At 32.4% G+C, this 26,537-nt stretch overlaps 6 protein-coding genes across 6 annotated transcripts; 2 read left to right on the forward strand and 4 right to left on the reverse strand.

The window, feature by feature from the left end:
- Nucleotides 1–351: 351 nt before the first annotated feature.
- On the reverse strand, nt 352–8,605 carry LOC146939943 (aspartic proteinase Asp1-like). Its single transcript, XM_085753536.1, has 9 exons — nt 8,486–8,605; nt 8,253–8,385; nt 7,934–8,163; nt 6,836–7,078; nt 6,582–6,740; nt 6,223–6,411; nt 5,910–5,971; nt 774–784; nt 352–674 (listed from the first exon to the last, which is right to left on the reverse strand). Exons 5-9 carry the CDS (start codon nt 6,645–6,647, stop codon nt 562–564), a joined length of 441 nt encoding a protein of 146 aa, XP_085609662.1. The 5' UTR covers nt 6,648–6,740; nt 6,836–7,078; nt 7,934–8,163; nt 8,253–8,385; nt 8,486–8,605; the 3' UTR covers nt 352–561.
- Nucleotides 794–4,283, forward strand: LOC146939944 (uncharacterized). Its single transcript, XM_085753533.1, has 4 exons — nt 794–1,192; nt 1,427–2,793; nt 2,900–3,384; nt 3,469–4,283. Exons 1-4 carry the CDS (start codon nt 1,183–1,185, stop codon nt 4,061–4,063), a joined length of 2,457 nt encoding a protein of 818 aa, XP_085609659.1. The 5' UTR covers nt 794–1,182; the 3' UTR covers nt 4,064–4,283.
- Nucleotides 4,893–5,916, reverse strand: LOC146939945 (uncharacterized). Its single transcript, XM_085753535.1, has 2 exons — nt 5,415–5,916; nt 4,893–5,332 (listed from the first exon to the last, which is right to left on the reverse strand). The coding sequence occupies exons 1-2, from the start codon at nt 5,610–5,612 to the stop codon at nt 5,057–5,059; spliced, it is 474 nt and encodes a 157-aa protein (XP_085609661.1). The 5' UTR covers nt 5,613–5,916; the 3' UTR covers nt 4,893–5,056.
- LOC146939946 (aspartyl protease APCB1-like) lies at nt 6,832–8,673 on the reverse strand. The gene is made up of 5 exons (XM_085749834.1): nt 8,486–8,673; nt 8,253–8,385; nt 7,909–8,163; nt 7,239–7,294; nt 6,832–7,078 (listed from the first exon to the last, which is right to left on the reverse strand). The coding sequence occupies exons 1-5, from the start codon at nt 8,671–8,673 to the stop codon at nt 6,832–6,834; spliced, it is 879 nt and encodes a 292-aa protein (XP_085605960.1).
- A 6,255-nt stretch (nt 8,674–14,928) lies between these two features.
- Nucleotides 14,929–17,321, reverse strand: LOC146939947 (aspartic proteinase Asp1-like). Its single transcript, XM_085753472.1, has 8 exons — nt 17,109–17,321; nt 16,882–17,002; nt 16,554–16,810; nt 16,207–16,452; nt 15,956–16,115; nt 15,640–15,831; nt 15,347–15,419; nt 14,929–15,252 (listed from the first exon to the last, which is right to left on the reverse strand). Exons 1-8 carry the CDS (start codon nt 17,279–17,281, stop codon nt 15,140–15,142), a joined length of 1,335 nt encoding a protein of 444 aa, XP_085609598.1. The 5' UTR covers nt 17,282–17,321; the 3' UTR covers nt 14,929–15,139.
- Nucleotides 17,322–23,832: 6,511 nt separating this feature from the next.
- On the forward strand, nt 23,833–25,303 carry LOC146939948 (uncharacterized). The gene is made up of 3 exons (XM_085749835.1): nt 23,833–24,033; nt 24,839–25,189; nt 25,292–25,303. Exons 1-3 carry the CDS (start codon nt 23,833–23,835, stop codon nt 25,301–25,303), a joined length of 564 nt encoding a protein of 187 aa, XP_085605961.1.
- The last annotated feature ends 1,234 nt before the right edge of the window (nt 25,304–26,537 follow it).

Genomic DNA, 26,537 nt, shown 5'->3' on the forward strand with positions numbered 1-26,537 from the left:
ATTGATGTTGGGACAGAAAGAGAATTGGTCATGCATTGCTCTCAACACATCATATATATTACTAAAAGAAAAACAAAGAGGTGCATGAGGTTATTAATTTGACTTGCAACTAGTTGGTGGATATAGAATATGGGAAATAACATTGTATTTAGAGAAGAGGTAGCTATTTTGGATCTCAACCACTCTATTTTGTAATATGGGTTGGAGTCCCATATTGCATTTGCTTATAAAAAAAAAAAATGTAACATATTCATTCAATTTTTAATTTAAGGCTGTAGATTACTACAAGTTTTGTCCCGTTCTTGTTATCATATAAGAAGAGTTATTGGATCACAAATGCTAACGACACCATATTAAAAATCCATTCGTGTTGAGTTGATAAATAACCGGATAAGTGTATATTCTTTATATTTGTCTTCACATATATAATGTTAATTCTTTTTGAGGGAAGGATGCAATTTATTTATTTCTAGTACAATGCAAACTCTGTATTTATTTTATTCCTATATAATTAATTAATCCTGCCATCATCTATATCCCTCCCTCTTAAGTATCAATCAATCAACGATTTATCTGTGACAATTTTGGAAGTTTATCACAGTCCACAGAGTTGATCCATCCAATCTCCTTTTTCTCATTGTTAAAAATCATTAGTTTATTCTTCACAGAGAACCCTGTTGACACACAAAAATAACAAATTGTTATTACAATCAAAATAACCCATTACAAATAAACAGAAAAAGAGAATTTATTATTAAAATTTCTCTTACTACCTCCAATCACATTAATATTAGGTCAAATGCATCATTAGGTCCTTTAAGTTTTTAGTTTTTCCCAAAATCGTCCTTTAAGTTTCAAAAGTCCCAAAGAGGTCCTTTTAGTTTTTGAATGGTTTCAAACTCATCCTTTCCGTCAGTCTCTGTTAACACTGCGGTTAACTTGCTTTCTAGGATCAAAACGCACCGTTTTGCATTTGCACGTGTTATAAGGAAAACAATTAGTGCAACGCCTGTTCATGTAGATTGGGGGAAACGAAATCAACAAACGCAGGTTCAACAAACTGAAACACGAATCAGGGAAACAAAATCGCAGGTTCAATTAGGGTTATGAAATTGGGGGAAACGAAATCAACAAACTGAAACACGAATCAGGGAAACAAAATCGCAAGGCTTCTGCAATACAATGGATCAAGGTTTGTTAAAAATGTTTTGTTTTTGCTTTACAAGGTTTCTGCAATACCTGTTCATGCTTTTTGTTCTGCTTTTATATGCTTTACAAGGTTACAGCTTCCTTCATGCTTTTTGTCCCACTACTTTAGTGATTATTGTTTGTTTACTGGGTGTTTGTAGTCCACATCCAATGAGATTGGCTAGGTTTTAGAATATGAATTGTTTTTTGTGTTTTTTGTGATTTTACTTTACAACAGGTAGCATGACCAAACTGTTGTTTTTAATGCACTCTAAATCTCAACCTGAAATAGTTCACCAAACTGTTGAGTCACAAACTGTGGGCCATGATGTTGAGTCACAACCCAATGAATATGATGAGGATGTAATCAATGATGGGGGATCATTTGAAGAGGATTATTACTTTAGTGATAATAGGTTTGATGATTCTGATGATGAGAATTTATTGGAGGATGAGTTGTTGATAAATGAGGAAGTTCAATCAGAGCCAAAAAAGAAAAATAAAGGAGGGAGGCCTAAGAAAAGGCTTATGCTTATTTCAAATGAAAGGGGACAAAGTAGTTCATGTAAAGAGCTTCAAATTCAACATGAGTCTAGTGATGATATGTCCCTGACAATTGAAAAAAAGAGAAAAAGAAAAGTGAAAGGTTCAGATGAAGAACATGATTCAAGTGAATTGGATACAGAGGATGATGGTGATGATTCAGATGATAGCAACGAAGAACATTATCCACCATTTGCCATGCCTAAAAAGATGGCTGATTTTAAGTGGGTGTTAGGAGCCAGATTTGGTACCAAGGTTGAGTTCAAGGAAGCGGTTACTAACTATGCTATCTACAATGCGAGAGATTTAAGATTTATAAAAGATGACAAAGAAAGAGTCAGAGTAGGTTGCAAAACTGGCTGTCCCTGGGTTGCATTGTGTTCAAAATGGAAGGATGAGGAAACATGGCAGTTGAGAAAATTGGTAGATGAACATAATTGCACTACAGAGTACAGTGTCAGATTAATGCATTCAAATTGGTTGGGAAAGAAGCTTGTTTCTAGTGTTAGAGAGAATCCTAACATAAGAGGAAGAAAGATTAGTGAAAGAGCACATAACAAGTGGAATGCTGGGGTTAGTAAAATGAAAGCTTATAGGGCTAGAAAGGCTGCAATTGAACTGGTTGATGGATCATTTAAGGAGCAGTTTAGAAGGCTTTATGATTATGGTCATGAGTTGATTAGATCAAATCCTCATAGCACAGTGCAGATCAAAGTTCAACCAACTGAACAAAGTGAAGAAGGTAATGGAGAAGAGTTTATTCATAGACCATTGTTGCCTAGCTTTCATAGGTTCTATGTATGTATTGATGGGTGTAGAAAAAGTTTCTCAAAGTGCAGACAATTTATTGGGCTTGATGGTTGCTTTTTAAAGGGATATTATGGTGGTATGATTCTTGCAGCTGTTGGCAGGGATCCAAACGAACAAATGCTGCCAATTGCCATAGCAGTTGTTGAAGGTGAAACAAGAGATTCATGGACTTGGTTTCTTGAGTTGCTCATCAATGATTTGGGTGGTAAAGATGTTTGTCAACAAGTGACTTTCATGTCAGATCAGCAAAAGGTTAGTTGATTCATTGTTCTTTTTTTTTTCTTTTGATATATAATAACTTCTGATATATAATATCTTTATAGCAATTCAAAGGCTAACTATAATTTCAAAACCTTAGGGACTATTACCTGCAATGGATGATTTACTGCCTGGTGTTGAACAAAGATTCTGTGTTAGACATCTTTACAGCAATTTGAGAAAAAAATGTGCTGGAAAGGTAATCAAGGACCTTATGTGGAAAGCTGCCAAGTCAAGCTATCCACAAGCATGGGAAAAAAACATGAAAGAGCTGAGAGCAGTTAGTGAAGAGGCATACCAGCATCTATGGAAGATCCCACCCAGATATTGGAGCAAATCAAGGTTTACATTTAAGAACACGTGTGATGTTTTAGTGAACAACATGTCAGAGACCTTCAACAGTGTCATTGTTGGACCAAGGGAAAAGCCTTTTGTGACTATGATGGAAGAGATTAGAGGTTATCTAATGGAGAGGTGGGCTAGAAACAGAGACAGATTTTCAAATCTTGAGCCTGGTGCTGTTTTGCCAAACATAACTAAGAAGCTTCTGAAAGAAAAAGAGAAAACAAGGTTTTGGATGTGCAGGTAAATTAAGTGTAATGATTTGGATTATAATTTAGTTTTGTAATATAATGTTTTGTAATTTGATGTTGTCATTTATTTTGCTAGGCCATCTGGATTTCAAATATACTCTGTGTATAGAATACACCAGACTGAAGAGAAATACACAGTTAACTTGCAGACCAAATTCTGTTCATGCAGGAGATGGATGTTATCAGGTATACCTTGTTGTCATGCAATTACTTGTTTCAATGAAAGAACCGAGGACCCTGCAAGTGCCATACCAGATATTTTTAGAAAAGAAGCATATGTCCAGTGTTATCAGCCTGTTATATACCCAACAAATGGACATAATTTATGGGAAGAAACACCTTACCCGGACATTTTACCACCTCCGGTAAAAAAGATGCCAGGGAGGCCAAAGAAATCAAGAAATAGGGCAGCTGATGAAAAGAGGACGGAAGGCCAAAGAAATAGGGATCCTTCACTCGTTAGTAGGAAAGGCAAGGCAAATAAGTGTAGTATATGCAAAAAATCTGGCCATAAAAAGGGATCATGCAAAGAAGCCCCCCCTACAACTTCTACTCATCCTGCAACTTCATCTCAGCCAACAAAAACATCTACAAGATCAAACAAAAAGTACGTGGCATCCGCTTCAAACTCAACAAGGTCAAAGATGCAGCCTAGGAAGGCTAAATTTTAGATTTATGCCTAAGTTAAATCAGTGTCTTTTTGAACATTTTATTTTGGCATTATGAATGTAATTTGCATCCACTGATGTTGTAGTTGGAATGTTGAATGAGATGGATTGAATGTAATATGCATCCAACTCTTTTTTTGGAATTACGTACTTTGAAATTATGGTAGTTGAATCATGTAAGACATATTATTGGCCTTATAAATGACATTATTGGTTATCTCAATTATGTTGCAATGCTATGTGCACAATTTATAGGTTGTTATGTGCACAGTTGTGTTATAATCTGCTATGTGCACAATTTTTGATTTATAAGCTGCTATATGGACTGTTATAGGTTACTGCTATGTGCGTTTTGAAGGTATATGCTGCCAAATTTTTAAGTTATATGCTGCCAAATTTTGGTTTTTTTTTTTTTTGAATCGGCTAATATTACAAAAGGTGCCGCCTATATACGTAACACCAAATAAACAACACACCAAGGGAAAAACTCCAAACTGAAACACCATAGTTGGTTAACAGAATTCTACTAAAATCAACTTAGGAAAGAGGTAAAAAGCCAGCACAAGTGTGACCCCTGCACACTGCTAACCCCCCAAGTACCACTGTAAATCAACAAGCAGAATAGCCCTCCAAAAACGCCACCAAAAACACAACAACTGACACCTACATACCAGAAAAACAGCAGCTAAAAATTCTGCTACCAGACACTCGCATAACAGGAAGCTTGCAGACAGGAAAAAATGCTGCAAAACAATGAAGAAAAACCACCAAAGCACACAGCAGCACTTTCAACACAAATATATGAATGCATTCAACACAAATAGCTGCCAAATTTTGGTTAACAACTTTCATTAACTTGTCAACAATTACATAGTACATGAGATCACATCAAATTACAACAAATTAGTAACCACAATTCAACACATTACATCAACTAGATTCTTCAACAAAACACATGACATACATAAACACTAGAGTTAAACACAACACATTACATCACTTTAGACTATTGACTATCCAACCTATTGTAGTGATGACACAAATCACAACTAAAAACAAACAGATAACAACAACCATTTTCAACATATATTTGGTTGATTTTTCTTCATTCTTTTTCTTGGATAGTTTCCTTGTAATGCTCATTATTACCATTTCTTTCTTGCAGCATTCCACACATTGTGTCCCCACCTGTTGTGTTTGTTCTTGTGTTTCATCACTCTTTGACTTAGAAAGCCAATTGAAGTAGCCACACCCAGCAGCATCATCATTAGGCTAAAAAATAAAAAATTAAACAGGCATGTTAGTAACCAACTTAACAATTTATCAATCAGAACATCAAAGTTACAAGACTTACCACCCATTCTCGACATCCCCAAAATTTCCTTCCCCTGTTTGGCCCCATTTTTGTTACTGTCCGAAGAACAGCTGGTTCTTTGCACCAACATTCTATTAAATCTTGATCCTCACTTCTGTTACGAAGAACAACGTTGCTGTGCGAGGACCCATCTACTTTGTTACGAGAATTGGAAGAATTGGAGCGAAAGGAGGCCATGGAAACTGGATTGAAGTTCTGAAATTTCAAATTGGGGAACAATGATGTTTACGATTATCAAATTGGGGAACAAATGGGTGATGCAAGAAGACACACACTGTTATAACATGCTGGCAATGCAAAACGGTGCGTTTTGATCCTAGAAAGCAACTTAACGGCAGTGTTAAACAGAGACTGACGGAAAGCATGAGTTTGAAACGATTCAAAAACTAAAAGGACCTCTTTGGGACTTTTGAAACTTAAAGGATGAATTTGGGAAAAACTAAAAACTTAAAGGACCTAATGATGCATTTGACCTTAATATTATTAAAGCCTGCTACATCGCTATCATGAATCGCCATGCAGATGTTGCCAAAATCCTGAAAATTAAAGATATATACAGCTAGCATGTTAGTACTTGGGTAATAAAATTACCACAAATCGAAGCATCCGATTTAAAAAACAAGTAAATATTCTCTTTTCAAATCTATTGAATAATATAGACGGGATACGTTAATTATTCAATAAATTCGAAAGAAAAAACTTTATTAATAATATTTAAGATTGAGGAAGTAGTTAATTTTTTTTTTTTTTTAAGATGGAGAAAGTAGTTTAATTGAAAGGTACTCACTGAGATTCTTATATAATCTTCAACTAGTAGTTGGAACTGCAAATTCACTGGAAAGCTCAGTATTATAGGCTTCAAATACTCTTTGACTTCCTCTATGGAATTTAATTTTTTGTCACCAATCCAACATGTTAGACGTTTTAGCTTTCTTTGTGTAAACTTTCTTCCTTTAAAATTCAATTCAATATTTATCTGAAATATTAATTAATATTTGATCAACAACCACTATATATGAACTGAAAACCTTCTTGTCAAAAAAAAAAAAAAAAGAACTGAAAACCTTATAGTAAATAAATAAGACAATGAAACTGATATATAATAAGGTTCCTTATCGTTAATTAATTTCTATGATTTTTGCTCACCAGTTCGACAAGAGCATTATAATCTTTAGAATTGAAGTATGAATACGAGGTCCCAGAATCAAACATAAACTGAAGACCCTGATAGAAGTAGGTTTTTCATTGTAAATCAGATTTGTTAGTCCTGAGAAATAGCGTCCTTCTACGGCAATCTTTTTATTTCTACATAAACAAACAAATTAAATTGATTAAGGTTGTGTATAGTGTATGTATATCAGTATATGTGAGTGGCAACATCTGTTAAATCATTTACTTACTTTGGAGGACTCTGCATAGATGTCCAACTAATTATATGTGGAGGAGAATTGGGAATGAATTTATCTCCAAAGAATAAATACCCTCCTCCTCCTTTTTTGCCACTAAGGCAATGACCTACCACATTTTGAATTAAGCCTTTAGATTTAAGCTGGGACAATATGCTAGCCTCGTCATACCCAAGCCCTAGGATCCCTTCTGGGATCATTTCTTTTTTATAAGTAGCCTTCAAATAATTTGAACACCTGCCATATTAATTGCAGCACACAAATTATAGTCAAAAGCAAAATATTTCCGTCTTTCTAAATATAACACACATTTGGATCAACCTATTTGGTCCAAACTTTTGTTGACTCCTTATGTCTTTTATGTTTAGGACTAGAGCGAGTAGTTAACTCAACTAACCAATTAAACTTAGGTGTGATTGACTTGTTGATCGCGGATGACTGAAGGATAACAACCTGCAAAACAATAAAACAAAAGGTAAAACCTGAGGCGTGACAATGTCACTGGACTAAGGAATTATCCGCATAATTGCGCAACTCCCCCAGAATACAACAGGTTCCTCTCAGCGGTAATCATACCGAGGCTATCAAGACACGAGAAATACACACACTCAATGACTCATGCACTTAGTATTTTTGTAAGAAAATAGAAGGGAGAAAGGAAGAGCAAAGTATTTTTTTTCTGTGTGTACGTGAATGCAAATTTTTATGATATTATATAGAAAGAAAAATATTTTTATGTTGGATAACCGTTTCTCCTCCATAAAGGCAATATAATATATTCATTAAATGTGAGAAAATTGTTTTCAAGGATTGAGCACACGTTTCAGATTTTCCACAACAGAATTACACATATGTGTACACCAAGTCAATTTCATTTAGCACATTTAAAAGCACATTGAAAAAAAAAAACCAATTAAGTTTAACAATATCACCTATTAAATAGGGAGATTAATTCAAAAGAAGTTACACAAATTTGGCAAAACAGAGACGTGATGACATTGAGGATGTCAACAAATTTAATTTTCAAATAAAATAAATTAAATTAATTAGAATAAAATATAAATAACTTTTGAAATATCTAAAACATACAACCCGAATGCCAGCTCAGGACGCCGTAAAGTGCGATCAGAGCTTTCTATAGGAATCCCGTCTGATACAAGGAAACCCTTAGTTTCAAGACCGTCGAAATAGCCAACTTTATACATACAAGGAAGCTTTTCTGGATTAGCACAAGGAAGCTTTTCTTTTTTCTGGACTGCAACACACAAGGGAGTCCCACATTGCACAAAGTTCTTGTGGGGTTTATAAAGTTTATCCACAGGCTGCAAAATTAACCAACAAAGATCAACATATAGTACTAATTAATTATTAGATTAATGTAATTATGTCAAACATGATTAATTATTATTACCATGGTGCAACCTTCACATTGTTTATTATAATCACACTGAACCCAAGTGAGATCACTACCCGTGTCAATAAAAAGGTTAAACGACTGTGCGGAATTGCCAATTTTGAGGGACACCGCGTAACCCGCTGCGAAGCTAATTTTGAGTGATCATAAAAAAATGAGTCAGTCATAAATTTTGGAATGAATTGTTGAGGAAGAAATAAGAGGATACATAAATGGCATTGATGGCCTACCCGCTAGGTGTCTCGGCGTGTTTTTTAAGCGGAAAAACAGTAGAAGCAATGAGATTATGAAATGATAATTCTGTGGAATTGGCATCCAAGGAGTAGGATGATAAGGAATGGGATGGGGAGATTATAGAAACAAGTAGAAGAAGGAAGAATGTAGCTAGTGGAATTTCCATGTTGATTTTCATATCCATCTTCACAATGTTTTTAGAAATCAAATGAAATATGAATGCAATGCTCTTGTAATGTGGTAAACACAAAAGGATACCTTATGCTTATATAGAGACCGAAATAAAACTCGATCTCATGAAAAAAAGTTCATACGAAATTAATTCATAATATTTTTACATTGACTTTTAACAACTACCCCCGGTCATGTTTTTAAACTACGGCCATCTAAAGATTTTTGATACATATTAAAAATAATTACTATGAGATAATAATTTTATAAAATAATTTTTATTTAAAAAAAATTATAATTTATTGAGAGTAATGTATATACTATTAATTTTTAATAAAAATTAAATTAAAAAAAATGAGTATAGCTTAACAATACAAAATGACAATCCATTTAATCGGAATAATTTTATAGTACAATCGAAAATTCAACATGTACCAAAAAGGTTATAGTGTTGATATTCTTGGATAGACAAGGTCGATATAGATATTAAATTCATATATAAATGTGAACCGCGTTACCAAAAGTTTAACGCCCTTGCTTTTCACAGTATCCACATTCAGAAGATGCTTACTGAGTGAAGAAGAAAGATCTATTTTTAAGAGTATTCACTTATTTTAAGATGGTATTTAGAAATATGTGAAACAAAGAATTTCATAACATCAAATATAACTGCTCATATGTGATGTGGCAAAGACGATGATAGTTGTTATGCATGGCTATAAAGAGAAACTATACCATAAAATGCTGCATGTCCATCTCTCATTAATTAATACAAATAACCTGCAGTAAATACTACCTAATCTCTTTTCCAAAAATAAAACAAAATACTACCTAATGTCAAATACAACTGAACGTAAATTTATGTGAAAAATCATCTAGCCTTCAGCATGGCAATGTTTTAAAAAAGAGAGAATTTATTTTTGTTGTCACAAAAAGATAGAGTTATAAAAATGATGATTTGTTTGGATGGGGCTAAAAAGTCCTTACGTACATTTCCTAAAAGAAGCCCTACGAGAATATGATATATTTTTTGACAGTATTTTGTTGAACCTATGCAAGGCGCGTAAGACTAGGGCTCAGAAACAATTAGAACATGATGATGGTGGTCTTATACGGCTCACTATGTTTTCTTTTCGGGTTGCGGACTACGAGGTGGCTCATATCATATGGGATAGCCCTAATGGGCAGCTGGCGGGCTATTTAGAGACGCGATAAAAAATCCTAAAAAAATTTGAGCTAGAATTTTAAGACACATGCCCTGTGTTTTATTCGGGTTAAAGGAACGGTCAGGTGGACTAACCTATTTTGATAGCTTTACTTATTGTACATAAAACTAGTTACAAACCCGTGCTTCGCACGGGGGTTTAGTAACGTATTTGACAAAATATTATATTGGAAGGATAGATTGCGAAATGACAGATAATTATAAACCATAATATAATATTTAGAGTACTCTTGCATTACGGATTACAAAATTAAATCTTCAAAATGGCTTGATCACGAGTAACAAATGAAAACATATTTAATCAGCGGTAGAAACACTTTTCCAGTAATAATTGATATCTGTCTATAAACCAATGAAAACCCTATTACCAAAGCTACCTGATTACATTATTTTGACTTTCAGCTTCAACATATATAAATCCTTTCACATGATCTACAACAAAGGTAGATATTAACTGCAATTTAGTATCCAGTTCTTTCAGGTGAACAAACTTCTGCATCAGACAGATAGCTGAAAGCCTCTCTACCTACTTTATATCATTTTGTGTTTTAGCTTCAACGTATATAAATCTTTTCACATGATCTACAGCAAATGTCAATTGATACCCATGGGTACGGATAATATGATATCTGTCCCCGCCCCGTTGGATAAATATGATACTCGTGCCCGCCCCGTATCCTCGTGGGTACCCACTATACGGGTACCCGTGGGTATTGAGGTATCCATGGGTACCCATGGAGTTTTGAATTTATTTATTTTTTGGTACAAATAATAACTTTTTTTAATTACCAAAAAACTTCAACTTTTAAACATCCATACATAATCCACTCAAAATTTCATAAATCATACATAATTCATAGAAAATTCATGATTCTTATATAATCTATATGTTTTATGATGTGAATGAAGTTGAAACGGTGAACTTAATAAGATGAATTAAAAAAATTTAAAATAAAAATAGGTTATTATTGAGGATTTTTAGGTGGGCAGTAAAATTTTCTTCAATAAGGTACCAACTTTAAGTAATTAGATATGATATATAAAGATATATTAGTAATTTACTTTATTTATTATCAGGTATGGGTACCCGTGGGTATGGATACAATCCAATCCGTGTCTGTGTCCATATAATAATGGGTAGTCAAATACCCATTTATTATACCCGTGGATACCTGTTTAGCTACCCGTTCCATACCCGTGACGGATTTTACCCACGGGTACCCATGGGCATGGGTATTTTTGCCACCCCTAGCAAAGGCAGATATTAACTGCAATTTAGTACCACGTATATAAATCCTTTCACATGATCTACAACAAAGGTAGATATTAACTGCAATTTAGTATTCAATCCTTTCAGCTGAACAAACTTCTGAATCAGATAGATAGTTGAATGCCTCTCTACTTGATTTATATCATTTTTCCTTTCAGTTTCAACGTATATAAATCATTTCACATGATCTACAGCAAAGGCAGATATTAACTGCAATTTAGTATCGAGTCCTTTCATGTGAATTATAGGCACTTTTAAAAAACTTATTTTAAAGGAGAGATGTTCAAATTACGGAATATTACCATTCTTCGTAAATTTGAGAATGAAGGTCGCATAATCCAAATATTTGTGATGCATGGTCTAAGGCATGGGGTTCAGTAACGTATTTTGTAAAAAAAAAAATCCGAAGGAAAAATGAACAAATTAATGAATATTGCACAAAAATTATAAATCTTTATCAAAATATTTATTAAAGCTTTATCAAGAGCAGGAAAACATCATAAATTACATATTAGTTAAAATTATAAAAGTGAGCGCTACTGTCATAGAGTTACTAAAAAGGGATTAACACCAATATTTACATGACACAAAATGAACGAAAGAAACACATTAAACTCTTTAGCGTCTTGTGTAGGAACTTGGTTATTAATAATTTGACCGTTAAAAAATAAAAAATCTCTTTGACGTCAAAAAAGTAATATCAGCTGAGCAATATTCAGTCTGGAAGATTACATTGAAAGGATAGATGGTAAAATGACGGATAATTGTGAATCATTGTAATATGTCAAAATATCAACCTTAAAAACCATGAACCATCAACTTAGTTTTAAATAGTTAAAAATAAAAAATTGTAAAATAGTTAAAAGTTTTTAAAAATATAAAAATTGGAAAATACTTAAAAAAAAATTGGTGAGGTAGCACTCAACCAAGCAGCACTAAAAAAATTATATGCATTAGCGTAACAAAAAAACAGACAGACGGACATAATATATTACTCTAAACGTTAATGTGTGTATATATTCGCGAGGTTGAAGAAAGGAGATAAAAATATTTGGGATCATTAAATGACAGCGTGAATAAAAATATTTGTGAGATTGTGATGATTAAACGATATTGAAATTAAATATATAAGTGATAAAAAGATAATAAAATTCCTTTGAAAAAAAGGTAATAAAATTAAATGGAACCTCCTTAAAAAATTAATGGAACGGTTAAAAAAAATAAAGTTAAATGGAAGAAAAAAACATATTGAAATATAATATTAAAAAATAAAGAAAAGGTTCCCAGCGTGAGTTGAAAAGAGGTGCTTGTGAAATAAATTGTCGAGAAGTAGTTTTTTAAAGTAACATTCAACAGCTTCTGGTCAAAGCTCATTCCATTCAATTTTATGCGTTCAAAAAAAGTACTTTTTTTGGTAAGTACTTAATTGATATTGTATTCGGCCTAACTTCTCCTTAAAAATGTAGAGAAGTTTGAAAAAAGTCGGGTCAAACGATACCTTAATCTCCCACAACGGCAATGTAGAAGCAACTGAATTTGGGAGGAAAAATTGAAAAATAGTTAAAAATATAAAAATTGAAAAATAATTAAAAGTTATTAAAAATATAAAAATTAGAAAATAATTAAAAAAAATTGTTAGGGGCAAAAATGGAAATTCAAATACCAACCCTAAAAAAAAACCTTCCAATAATTAATTTACCAAAATGCCCCTCCTAGGGGTAAAATGGTAAATTCAATGGACATTTATTTTCATATTAGTTATAGATTTAAATGACATACATAACCTTCACCAATATATTAAAACCAAACTAATAAGAAATCTAAGCCGATATGTGTTGAAGCACACTCCAATACAATGGTGTAATTGAAGTAGGCAACTTCTTATGCTATCTCTTATTTCAAGATGTGATTGCAATCAAACATATTATTCACATTTGTAGAGTTACTATAATTCATCCCAAACTAAGTTTTGCTGATAGGTTTATTACCATGGGATTTTCAATGGGTTGACCAATTATCTAGTGACTCGTTACCTTTAAATATATATATAGTTTTTTTCCAAAAAAATAATATAATCTTATTCGTGAAAATATTATGATAAAGGGGATAAGATTTATAATAATTTTTTTTCCATATGTACCTTAATCCCTCCACTCTAGGATGAGATAATTTGTCGAATATTAAATGTGGACAATATATGCGATCTAATAAAGAATAGTGGTATTTTAGAGTAGGTAGTATTAATATTTCAGGACAGGTAATTTGTAGACTTAAGGTTAAATTACAGCAGAGGTCCTTTATCAATTATCATATTATCGCTATATTCTTGACCAAAAAATATTATCGTATATTCATGCGTCTTCTGAATTGCCTTGCAATCATAAACACATGAATTACTTGGATGAATAGGTCTAACGTCTAATTCTTGCCAAAATTTATTCATTTTAGTGTAATATGAAGAAATAGTGTAATCACCTAGTCTCAAACTATATATTTCTTCTTGAATATCAGAGATATGGAATCCATCACCTTGGTAAAATCCGTCTTATAGTTCTTTCTGTATTTCAGAAGTTAAATCCATCAAAGGAATGCTCAGTTATATCTCAGGATCCACAAAGTTGCTGAACCAAGAGAAGATCATGGTGTTGCAACGATCCCAGGCTATGGAATCATGATCTTCATCAGAGGGTCTTGGCAACACACGTACCATTGATAAAATGAAGTTTATTACTTGGAAGGCAATGCCGCTGTCATGGACCGTGACCAAGAATGACAATTGGTACCATTCAATATGGGAGTAACAAGCAAAGCACACGAGTTCTCATTAGGGTGCAATAAGTATGGACTCAAATATCAATTTGATAACCCTTGTTCTTGGGAATATTGGGGGACCTGGTTGGCCACCATTATGTAATAGAAAACAAGATTGATTATTGAGAATCAAACAGAAAAAGAATAGAATAAGAGTAGTAATGAATCACGTTTAGATAGAAAGAGAAGAATAAAAAAAAACAATGAATGAATGAACATATTGAGGAACATAAAGCGAACTAAATTTTAAATTTGGATTGAATTTTGAGATTGGTGAGAAAATGAAGAAATAACTTGGCCTTGCTAAGTGGGTGGAAGTGGAGATGTCAGATAGATACTAATTCAAGCTCCTTGGTTGACTTGCTCAATTTCAAGTATCGTTCTTTTTAGATGTTGGTGGAAAGCTGGATCCTCAATAGTTTTCAAATAATGCAACAAAAATACTTGAGGAAATCTGGAAACATAACACTTCACGGGAGCTCTTTCCTGTCCTATTCGAGAATGCAAGCAACAAAAATTGCACAAGCGGAGATTATGGCAACTGGTAAATATTGTGTGTTCAATTCTTCTTTTCTCGTTTCTTACTTTAGCTGCGTGATAATATTTTGTTGTTCGATGGGAGTGTTTGGGTGGAGAATATACTATGTTCTCATATTCATTGAAGTATGGAACTCAATTCATAAAATTGGCTGGGAATTGATATTGGGACAGAAGAAGGGGAATTGGTTCTACATTGCTCTCAACACTTCATATTATTTAAAAAAAAAACAAGGAGATGCATGAGGTTATTGATTTGAGGAACATAACTCCAGGAGTGCATTAAACTCATTTCGTGGGAAAGACTATAAAAATAGTGGAAATATTTATGTACTAGTAAAAATTTTGTCCCATTCTTGTCATCATATAAGAAGATTATTAGATCACAAATTGCCAGCAACACAATAATATTTGTGGACACCATATTAAAAATACGCTCGTGTTGAGTTGATTAGAATAGAGAAAATATAGATAAATAACTCGATAATCGTCACATATAATATAATGTTAATTCTTTTTGGGGAAGGATTCAATTTATTTAATTCTAGTACAATACAAACTGTGTATTTATTTTATTCCCATATAATTAATTAATCCTACCATCATTCATATCCCTCCCTCTAAAGTATCAACTAATCAACGATTTATTTGTGACAAAGGTGGAAGGTTATCACAATTCGCATGGTCGAGCCATCCAATCCGCTTTTCTTCGTTGTCAAAAATCATTAGCTTATTCATCATAGAGGAGGCTGTTGACACAAAAAAAAAAAATGTCATTAGCATTAACATAACCATTACAAATAAAAAGAGAAAGATAATTTATTATGAAAATTTCTCTGCTACCTCCAATCACATTAATAACATCAAAGCCTGCTTCACCGCTATCGTCAATGTTCAAGCAGATGTAGCCCTGAGACTGAAAATTAAATATATGCATAAGATTACATGGATAATAAGATTACCACAAATCAAAGTATCTGATTCAAAAACAAGTAAATATTATATTTTTAGATTTATTGAATAATTGATGTATGTAATTTATAATATGGACGGGATACATCAGTAAATATGAAGAAAAATAATTTTTATTAATAATATTTAAGATGGAGAAAGTAGTTTAAGTAAAAGGTGCTCACTGAGATTCCTATGTAAACTTCAACAGGTAGTTGGAACTGCGCATTGTTTGGGAAGCTTAGTATTATAGACTTCAAATACTTGTCCTTAACCATGTATACATTCCAAATTGGGTTCTCACCCTTCCAACAAGTTAGATGATCTACCTTAGTTTGTGTAAACTTTCTTCCTTTCGAATTCAATTCACTGTTTATCTGAAATATTAATTAATATTTGATCAACAACCACTATGAACTGTTATAGTAAATAAATAAGACGATGAAATTGATATATAATAAGGTTCTTTATAGTTAATTAATTTCTATGATTTTTGCTCACCAGATTGACAAGAACTTTATAATCTTTAGAATTGAAGGATGAATCGGCAGTCCCGGAATCAAACATAAACTGAAGATCCTTGATAGAGGGAGGTTTTCCATTGTAACTAAGACTTGCTGGTCCTGAGAAATATCGTCCTTCTACGATAATCTTATTATTTCTACATAAACAAACAAATTAAATTGATTAATGTTGTGTATGGTATATGTATGTATGAGTGACAACATCTATATATTAAATCATTTACTTACTTTGGAGGACTCTCGATAGGTGTCCAACTAATCTGTGAAGGAGATTTGGGAACGAATTTATCTCCAAAAAATAAGTACCCTCCTTTTCTTTTTGACCCACTAAAGCAGTGACCTACCACATTTTTAATCAAGTCTTTAGATTTAAGCTGGGACAATATGCTGGCCTCACCATTCCCAAGCCCTAGGATCCCTTCTGGGATTTGTTCAGGTTTAGGAGGTTTAGGAACCTCCAAGTTATTTGTACACCTGCCATATTAATTAATTTGAACACAATATATTATTATTATTAAATAAAAATAGTTAATTCAAAACTAGGTAGCTAAATAATCTTCAGTGGATTGACTTACCCGAATGCCAGCGGAGGGTGTTGTAAAGTGCCATCAGAGCTTTTTATGGGAATAATACCGTCTGATACAAGGTACCCTTTAATTTTAAGACCATCTACATAGCCAGTTCTATACACACATAATAACTTCTTGTGGGGTTTATTCATATCTGGATCAACACAAGGAAGTTTCGCTTTTTTCTGGACTGCAACACATAAGGGAGTCCCACATTCCACACAGTTCTTGTACATGTTGGGTTTATAAAGTTTTTCCACAGGCTGCAAAATTAACCAACAAAGATCAGCATATAGTACTAATTAATATTACAATGTAATTATGTCAAACATACCATGGTTAAACCTTGACGGTCTTTATAATCACACTGAACCCAAGTGAGATCACTACCCGTGTCAATATTAAAGTTAAAGGACTTTTCGGGATTGCCAAATTTGAGGGACACCGTATAACCCCTGCATCATCATAAAAAAAATGATTTAGTCATAAGTTGATATACATCGATTTTGGAATGATGGAATGAAATTGTTAAGGAAGAAATAAGAGGCATTGATGGCCTACCCATGTGGCTCTTTTTGAAGCGGAAAAACAGTAGAAGAAACGACGTAATGAAATGGTAATTCTGTGGAATTGTCATCCAAAGATGATAAGGAATGGGATGTGGAAATTATAGAAATAAGTAGAAGAAGGAGGAATGTAGCTAGTGGAATTCCTTTGTTGATTTTCATATCCATCTTCACAATGTTTTTAGAAATCAAATGAAATATGAATGCAATGTTCTTGTAATGTGGTAAACACAAGAGGATACCTTATGCTTATATAGAGACCGAAATAAAACTATCAAGAAAAATTTCATACGAAATTAATTCATAATATTTTTACATTGACTTTCAAGTTCAACAACTACCCCGGTTCTTTTTTTAAATTACGGTCATCTAAAGATTTTTTATACATATTAAAAATATTTACTATTTCCTAAAAAAAATACAAAATGACAATTCATCGTCCTCGTGAGCATAACTCAGTTCGTTTGAAAAATGCATAATATATGCAAAAGGTCCGGGGACAATTCATTGTCATCGTGAGCATAGGTCAGTTCGTTTGGAAAATGCATAATATATGCAAGGTCCGGGCTTCGAACCCCGACCACCACAAAAAAAAAATGACAATTCATTTGATATAAAAAGATTACTTTTTTACTGACATAAAGACACGTATGAAATAGTAAAAAATACATTAAATTTATCTAGTAAATATTATTGAAAAATAAAAAAAACCAGCAAATAATAAATTAATATAGTATATTATACAAATAAATAAAGTATTAAAATTTATTTATGCAGTTTGGTTTGGTTTGCTTTTAAAAAATATCTAAAATCTAATTTGATTTGATCGGTTGTTACAAAAGCACATTCAAACATATCCAATACATTTTGGTTTTGTTCAATTTTTCAGTTACTTTAATTGATTTGTGGTTTTATTATTGATTGCTTTGAATTTGAACACCCTATTTACAACATAGTGAAACAATGATTAAAGTTTAGGTGAGAGTTACACTCATATTAATCAATTGACACATATCAAATATGATTATCTTTGTTTTGTAAAACAAAAATGATTATCCTTGTTGAAAGAATCTATAGGGATTTTTTTTTTAATCTATGCGTTATTTTTTTAAAGGTTCTATGCATTAGTTAACAATGTAAATTTTTACATATACATCTAATTAAATAATATAAAACAGAAATTTTATAGAGAGTTTTTTAGAGCTTGCAAAAAAGTGTCATCAACAAACAATTTAATTGGATTATTTTTATGGTACAATCGAAAATTCAACATGCACCAAAAAGATTATAGTGTTGATATTCATGGATAGATAGCGTTGATATAGATATTAAATTCATATATAAATGCGAACCGCGTTACTAAGCTTAATGCACTTGCTTTTCACAGTATCCACCTTCAGAAGATGCTTACTGAGTGAAGAAGAAAGTTCCATTTTTAGAAGTATTTTATTTTGAGACGGTATTTAGAATTAGAAGTACATAAAACAAAGAATTTCATAATATCATGGTTATGCCTGGCCATAAAACTGCTCATATGTGATGTGGCAAAGACGATGCATCATAGTTATGCCTGGCCATAAAGTGAAACTATACCATAAAATGCTACATGTCCATCTCACTAATTAATAAAATAACATGCAGTAAATACTACCCAATCTCTTTTCCTACAAAAAACAAAATACTACCCCCTAATCTCAAATATAACTGAACGTAAAATTATGCGAAAAATCATCTAGCCTTCAGGATAGCAAGGTTTTAAAAAAGAGAGAATTTATTTTTGTTGTTACAAAAAGATAGAGTTATAAATATGATTTGTTTGGGTGGGGCTAAAAAGTCCTTACGTACATTTCCGAAAAAAAGTCCTACTAGAATATGATTTTTTTTTGGCAATATTATTTTAACAAAGCAAAAATCAAATATTTTAATCCAAAAAGAAGATCGGAACCTATGCAAGGCGTGTAAGGCTAGGGCTCAGAAGCAATTAGTACATGATGGTGGTCTTATACGATTCACTATGTTTATTTTTGGGTTGCGGACTACGGGTGGTTCAAACGGGATAGCCCTAATGGAGGGAAGATTATTTAGGGACACGGGATAAAAAGTCTTGAAAAAATTTGGGCTATAATTTTAGGGCACATGCTCCAAGTTTTATTTAGGTTAGCGGGACGGTCCATGTAGACTAACCTATTTTGATAGCTTTATTTGTGATCATTGAGTTTATTTATTGTACATAAAATTTAAATAAGTTACACAACCTTGACCAATATATTAAAATCAAGCTAAGAAATCTAAGCCGGTATTTGTTGAAGCACACTCCAATACAATGGTGTAATTGAAGTAGGCAACTTCTTATGCTATCTCTTGTTTCAAGATGTCTTGCAATCCAAACATATTATTTACATTTGTAGAGCTACTATTCATCCCAAACTAAGTTTTGCTGATAGGTTTATTACAATGGGATTTCCAATGGGTCGGCCAATGATTTATTGACTCGTTACCTTTACCGAATCAACAATCGGTCTGGTTTTTAAAACATGAAAATTGCACTTTTTCCAATTTTGTTTTTTTTCCTTAGGCTTGTTACATAATTTATTTATAATGCTTTTTCTGTTATTTTTTTATTCAATAGATATAGTGATAGTTGAAAATGTGGGGGATGATGGTGTTTAGCCGAAATCAAACATCATTGAAACTTCCGTTGATGTCAAACCTTCTATTGAAGCTTCAGTTGAAGCAAAACATACTGGTGTTTCCAAGCTTCGTGATAAGGAAGTAAACACCGCGTCATTTTTTTCCCACAAATGATAGATGGCAAGAGCGAGATGATTTGCTTGGTTGGGTTCGTCAACAAGCGGCAAAGGCGAGAATTTTACTATATCTATAGATAAATCAAATATAAAAAATCCAATGTTGATGTTGAATGTGAAAGGAGTGGTGCATACAAACCACCAAAGACGAAGAAGAAATTGAAACTTGAAGGCACAGACTCAAGGAAATGTGATTGTCCGTTTAGGATGTGTGGTTACTTTGAGAAGAAGACAAATGAATGGTGATTGACCATTCTTAATAGTGTTCAAAACAATGAGTTGGAGTCAAGGTTAGACGTTCACCTTCTTACCGGTAGACTAAGAAAGAAGGAGAAGAAAAAAGTTGTTGACATGACAAAAAGATTGGCGTTGCCTAGGAATATTCTTATGGATTTAATGGAAAAAAATAAAGAAATTGTGACGAATATAAAACAAGTGTACAATGCACGTGCTAGATGGCGAAAGTCTATAAGAGGTGACAAGACGGAGATGCAATACTTGGTCGGAGTTGGAGACGAATAAATGTCTATTTTACAACAAATTATGAGAAAACCACTCTTGAAGACATATTTTGATCAAGTCTGGTATAATTCTAGCACTTTATGTGGGATTAGAGGTACTTGATCAAGTCTAGTAATGACAATGGGTAACTAATTCTCCATTGTTTGGGATTAGAGGTACTTGATCAAGTCTAGTATGTAATCTTTTGATCTTTAAATATATAATTCTATCATTTTACTTTATATTGAGATTATTCTTGCACTTTATGTTTATGTTTGATTTGAAATGTTATTGAAAAATACTTTTGAATCTAGGGTTAGAATAATCATCTATCAAAACAAGAATTCTTAGACATAGAATTTGTTTTTTGATAATCACACAAAGTATTAGAACTTAATGCTATCAGATCGTTTAATAGATTGAGAAATCGTCGATTAAACGATACGATCGAAATCACAATATCATTTAGACAAGAATGATGTTGTCGAGTGATACATGATAACATCGATTAAAGGCTAGAATCCGTATATGTGAGATCATTAGAATACATGCGAAGCTTGGTTGACGAACTCTAATCCTAACAGTTTCACGCCTTATCAATCTCCGTTTTTATTACCGCAATTTAGTTCAAATAGTTTTTATAACAAACAATCAATCAAACCCTAACTTAAGATGATAATCGATGTTGAACGGTTTATGATATCGCACTAGTCCATGTGGAAACGATATTGAAATTACTTACTTTTGAGTGATAGCTAAATACTACATCATTAACCATTGCTTAAACTCACGCACATACAATTGTGACGTTCTAAGTTCGAACTCAAGTGAAAATATCTAAACACATGACATGTGATTTATAGATTCAGAATACGTTTTATATCTGTGACAAATAAGATAGATAATTATTTAGAAAACAAATTTCAGTTTAGATAGAAGACCATCTAATAAAAAAATTATGGATTTATGATAAAATCTTCGAACGGCCTAATATTTCACTTGTAAATACTATTGGGAAAATATCTTACTTACTAAAGCTTGTCAGGTCAAGCTAACCCTAACCCTAACCCTAAAGCTAGCATTTTCCTGCTCATTCTAAAGCATTTATGTCGACGCTTGACCTCCTCACATTTAATACACGCCATAAAGTCATTTCATTACAGGTTGTAGTAACTGCCATTTATAACACGATTGCATATAATTTTATGAAGGAAATAAAATTGTATAATGGAAATAAAATAAGACACAATCAATTGTATATTGATTAGCATTAAAACCACATGGTTGAAAATTTCTTTTAACCCGTGAATTACTACAAAATTGTATAACGAAAATAAAATAAGACACAATCAATTGTATATTGATTAGCTTTAAAACCACACGGTTGAAAATTTCTTTTAAAAAAAAAAAGGCTACACGGTTGCATTTTTTTTTAAAAAAAAAAGCACCTTTTGCATTTTAAAAGAAAAACACACGGTTAAAATTAAGGAAATAAAATAAAACCCAATCAATTGTACATTAACTAGCATTAAAACCATATTTTTGAAAATTTCTTTTTACAAAATAAAGGCCACACGTTGCAGTTTTACAAAAAAAAAAAAACAGCACCTTTTGCATATTAAAAGAAAAACACACGATTTAAATTAAGGAAATAAAATAACACCCAATCAATTGTATATTAACTAGCATTAAAACCATACGGTTGAAAATTTCTTTTAAAAAAAAGGCCACACGGTTTCATATTAAAAAAAATCTTACTTACTAAAGCTTGTCAGGTGAAGCTAACCCTATCCATAACCCTAAAGCTAGGATTTTCCCGCTCATTCTAAAGCATTTAGGTCGACGCTTGACCTCCTAATACACTCCAGAAAGTCATTTCATTACAGGTTGTAGTAACTGTCATTTATAACACGATTGCAAATTATTTTAATTTTTGAAATAGAATAACACACGATTGCTGTATTAATTGCCAACCCAAATTAGACCCGTGAATTACGTTCAAAATTGTATAATGGAAATAAAATAAGACACAATCAATTGTATATTGTTTAGCATTAAAACCACACGGTTGAAAATTTCTTTTAAAAACAAAAGAGGTCACACGGTTGCATAATAAAAAAAAAAACATCACCTTTTGCATATTAAAAGAAAACCATACGATTTGCATAATGGAGATTGTTTAATGGCAATAAAATAAGACACAATCAATTGTATATTGATTAGCATTAAAACCACACGGTTGAAAATTTCTTTTAAAAACAAAAGAGGTCACACGGTTGCATATAAAAAAAATAGCACCTTTTGCATATTAAAAGAAAATCACACGGTTTGCATAATGGAAATAAAATAACACACAATCAATTGTACATTAACTAGAATTATTGTATAATGGAAATAAAATAACACACAATCAATTGTATATTAACTAGCATTAAAATCACATGGTTGAAAATTTCTTTAAAAAAAAAGGGAGGCCACACGGTTGCATATAAAAAAACCCAGCACCTTTTGCCTATTAAAAGAAGAGCATTGCTATATCTCGCGAGAGATTTTCTCACGAGAATTTCACGAATGCTGCTTTGTGCTATCTTTCATTATTTTATTTTTCTTTCTCAGATAGGTTATGTTTCTTTCTTTCTTTCATGCACTACTATCTACTTGGAAAAGGGAAAAAAAGAGGCCACATGTGCCTCAAAAAAGACAAAGCCACCGCTACTGTCACTTTTCTTCATATTGTTATCAGGCATGTTATAAACCACTGTCATTAGCTCAGCGCAAGCATGTGATAGTATATTGTTGGTTTAATCCAATTATATGTAGTTTCAAAAGCAAACACAAAGCCTTGGATAGGAGAAAACGTGAGGTGGTACATCATTCGTGATCGCTCGGGACAATTTCTTTCGGGAAACTCAGCATTTTCCTTAAAAGAAAACCACACAGTTTGCATAATGGAAATAAAATAACACCCAATCAATTGTGCATTAACTAGCATTATTGTATAATGGAAATAACCCGTGCGTTTCTACATGAACCGTGTATAATGGAAATAAAACCACACGATTTGCATAATGGAAATAAAATAACACACAATCAATTGTACATTAACTAGCATTATTGTATAATGGAAATAAAACCACATGGTATATTGATTAGCATTAAAACCACACGGTTTGCACAATGTTACCTGATAATGTTATCAGTGATGTTGTTGAGAAATATAGATCAGATTTTGGGATTGTGTAACGAAACTAGGTTGGTCATTACAAGGATGGGTAAGTTTGTGCTTGAAGGATAAATAATATCCGGCTCTGTGATAAAGTTTTTATTCCAAGAATATCTTTGATACCGTCTGATACTAGAATTCCTTTCAAGTTTCAACGAAAGCAATTTCCGCTTACCGTTTCTTTTGCAATGACTATAAACAAAAACAAAGGTCAATCTTTGAAATATGTTGGCGTATATTTGCCATCACCTATCTTCTCTCATGGTCAATTGTACGTGACTTTGTCAAGGGTTACTTCAATAGAAGGTTTGAAGATATTAATATCTGATGATGATGGTGAAGACACTGATGTAACCTCTAATGTAGTTTATCACGAAGTTTTTCGCAATGTATCCTAAATTGTGTACTTGGAAGGATTGACCGAAATTAAACTTCTTCATTGTTAATTATTTATGCCTGACAATTTTCCCTAGGTTGTGTACTTTCTATTATTTAACATAATTAAAGTTCTTCTATTCCTATGATTCATGGCTTGGAATGTATCATAAATTTTGTACTCTCTATGTTTTATGACTTATCCTTTATTATAAAAGCTGGACTTGTTTGGCTATCATGTTTGCCCTAATTCACCCTTCTTTGCCCTAATCCCTAGCATGTTTCCCTCCTAAACATGTACTAATGACTAATCTAATCTCATCCGTTCAACCTCTATTTTCACACTTGATCACACCCGTTGATTCAAAGTCTACAAATTTTCTCTCATATTACTTAGTTAATGCAATTGAAGACGTATTTAATGCAAATAAAGTCGGTCAACAATCCCCTACACTAATTGCTGATCAAAAGGTGTTCTTCGTACTGACATTACAATGTTTCACACATACATTTTTTTCACTTCAATTTGCTATCCAAATAGAGTGATAGGAAGATATGCGATTAAAGGTGAAGTTTCCCCCAAATTTTACCACTAAAGTTAACTGTTCGTTCTTCACAGTGCATGTACAAAATCAGGTTTGTTTCACTTGATGATTTAATCTTTTTCTATTTAAATATGATGAACGGAGTCCGTAAACTTCTAAGATGAATGGAGTCCATAAATTAAATCCTCTTTTGGTTGGATTTAATATTTTTTGTTGTTGTTTAAATCAGCTTGCAGTTGTTTTTCCTTTTTTTAATACACTGTCTAACTTCTAGGATGTCGGAGAACTACAACCATTCTTTGTTGCTAAATATTTCTACGAGCTACTGGAGCAATGGCACTTGCTAGATGGTGATGGGAATACTCATAACGTCATGTTCAACAAATCAGTTAGTCGGCCGTTGTTGACAGATGGTTGGAGTGCATTGCGATTATTCTACGAGTTTAGTGGAAGTAAGATTATTGCTTTCCAGTACCTTGGTGGAAGTAGATTTCAAATATTTGTTTTTGCTCATAACATTACTCCATCTGATTATCCACCTTATCATTCCATGAGTGCGGCAGCATCGTGCTATTGTACCTTTGAAGTTCCTATCGCTGGATATGGATCGACGAAATCACCGAAGGTTGTTTATTGTTTTTTTTTATGCTATTCATTTAGAGGTTTATATATGCTATAATAAAGAATTTTTGTATGTCATTAACAATTTTTTTTTTCTTTTTTTTAGGAACTACCTTAGACTTTTGGCAAATTCCTTAGAGTGAAACATCACGATTACGTCGTGTTGTGCGGACTTTATGACAATATCATTCCTGTGAGACTCAAATATACAGACAACCCCATACCAAATGTGATGTTCGGAAAAGGTTGGACGAGTTTTTGTGCTGCCAATGGTATTGAGGGCGGAGACGTGTTGATTTTCAAGTGCAAGTGCGTCATGGACAAAAAATATGTTATCGTATTCAAGCGTTGATAAACGCTTGACTTGAGTTTTTTATTAGTGATAGTATAAGTTTTTCTTTGAAAGAAAGAATAATTTAGTTTTTATTTTCAAATATTATCAGTTTTGCATCAATAAAAAAATGCAAAAAAAGTACGTAATGCGATTTATGTTATTGTCTTTCCAGTTTAGTTTGCTCTCTTTTTCGTGCCGTGGCATCTTTAATTTTTTGTTTAGTGGCAAAAAATATATTGCATCACGAAAAAAAATTGATGCAAAATAAAATTTGTTGTTAAATTTACTGTTTCTATTATTTACGGTAATGACATTTTTTTTATTCTCTCCATTTGTCTTTATGATGTGTCTTAAGATCAAGCAGTTCAGGGCTATGTGCAATTTTGTTAACAAATATTCAATTTTATTTTCACCAAAGGAATTGCTTTTAATTGCTTTTAGTCTCACCCGTTGCTTTTAATTAATTGCTTTTATGCATTATGCACTAATTACTCTACCAATTACTACCTATTAAAAGCAATTAAAACATACTTATATCAATTGGTCACGAAAAATTTAATACACGAAGAAGTTAATCGACTATACTATATATGTTATATATCAAATATGCTCCAATAACAAAAAAATAGCCACGAAAAATATATTAAACACATTTGTCACGCTATATGGAAAAGCTTTGCATCAATATGCACAGAAAATTTAACAACAAATATTGCATCACGAAAAAAATTGATGCAGTATATTTTTTGTTAAATTTTCTGTTTCCATTCTTTACGGTAATGACACTGTTTTTGATGCTCTCCGTTTTTCTTTATGATGTGACTAAAGATCGAGCAGTGCATGGCTATGTGCAATTTTGTTAACAAGTATTCAATTTTATTTTTGTATAGGAATTGCTTTCAATTGCTTTTAATCTCACCCGTTGATTCAATCTATATTCTCAAACTCATCATTTTCTCTCATAGGATTTACTTAATGCTAATTAAAAACGAATAACACACTTTTAATGCAATTAAAA

The sequence above is a fragment of the Medicago sativa genome, chromosome 3 (genome assembly GCF_051527215.1).
Source record: "Medicago sativa cultivar Bolivia chromosome 3, Bolivia_mono, whole genome shotgun sequence".
Lineage (NCBI taxonomy): Eukaryota > Viridiplantae > Streptophyta > Magnoliopsida > Fabales > Fabaceae > Medicago > Medicago sativa.

Coding starts and splice junctions, on each gene's coding strand:
- LOC146939946 (XM_085749834.1), bottom strand. CDS start 8,673: ATGGATATGAAAATCAACATGGAAATTCCACTAGCTACATTCTTCCTT. Junction 8,386..8,485: donor CACGCCGAGACACCTAGCGG/GTAGGCCATCAA, acceptor ACTCAAAATTAG/CTTCGCAGCGGGTTACGCGG. Junction 7,079..7,238: donor ATCACACCTAAGTTTAATTG/GTTAGTTGAGTT, acceptor TTAATATGGCAG/GTGTTCAAATTATTTGAAGG.
- LOC146939947 (XM_085753472.1), bottom strand. CDS start 17,281: ATGGATATGAAAATCAACAAAGGAATTCCACTAGCTACATTCCTCCTT. Junction 16,453..16,553: donor CACCCTCCGCTGGCATTCGG/GTAAGTCAATCC, acceptor TTAATATGGCAG/GTGTACAAATAACTTGGAGG. Junction 15,253..15,346: donor TGTTATTAATGTGATTGGAG/GTAGCAGAGAAA, acceptor TTGTGTCAACAG/CCTCCTCTATGATGAATAAG.
- LOC146939945 (XM_085753535.1), bottom strand. CDS start 5,612: ATGGCCTCCTTTCGCTCCAATTCTTCCAATTCTCGTAACAAAGTAGAT. Junction 5,333..5,414: donor GGGGATGTCGAGAATGGGTG/GTAAGTCTTGTA, acceptor TTTATTTTTTAG/CCTAATGATGATGCTGCTGG.
- LOC146939944 (XM_085753533.1), top strand. Junction 2,794..2,899: donor TCATGTCAGATCAGCAAAAG/GTTAGTTGATTC, acceptor TCAAAACCTTAG/GGACTATTACCTGCAATGGA. Junction 3,385..3,468: donor ACAAGGTTTTGGATGTGCAG/GTAAATTAAGTG, acceptor TTATTTTGCTAG/GCCATCTGGATTTCAAATAT.
- LOC146939943 (XM_085753536.1), bottom strand. CDS start 6,647: ATGTTTGATTCTGGGACCTCGTATTCATACTTCAATTCTAAAGATTAT. Junction 6,412..6,581: donor ATAATGCTCTTGTCGAACTG/GTGAGCAAAAAT, acceptor TTAATATTTCAG/ATAAATATTGAATTGAATTT. Junction 5,972..6,222: donor AAGATTATATAAGAATCTCA/GTGAGTACCTTT, acceptor TTTAATTTTCAG/GATTTTGGCAACATCTGCAT.
- LOC146939948 (XM_085749835.1), top strand. CDS start 23,833: ATGACTATAAACAAAAACAAAGGTCAATCTTTGAAATATGTTGGCGTA. Junction 24,034..24,838: donor ATCACGAAGTTTTTCGCAAT/GTATCCTAAATT, acceptor TCTAACTTCTAG/GATGTCGGAGAACTACAACC.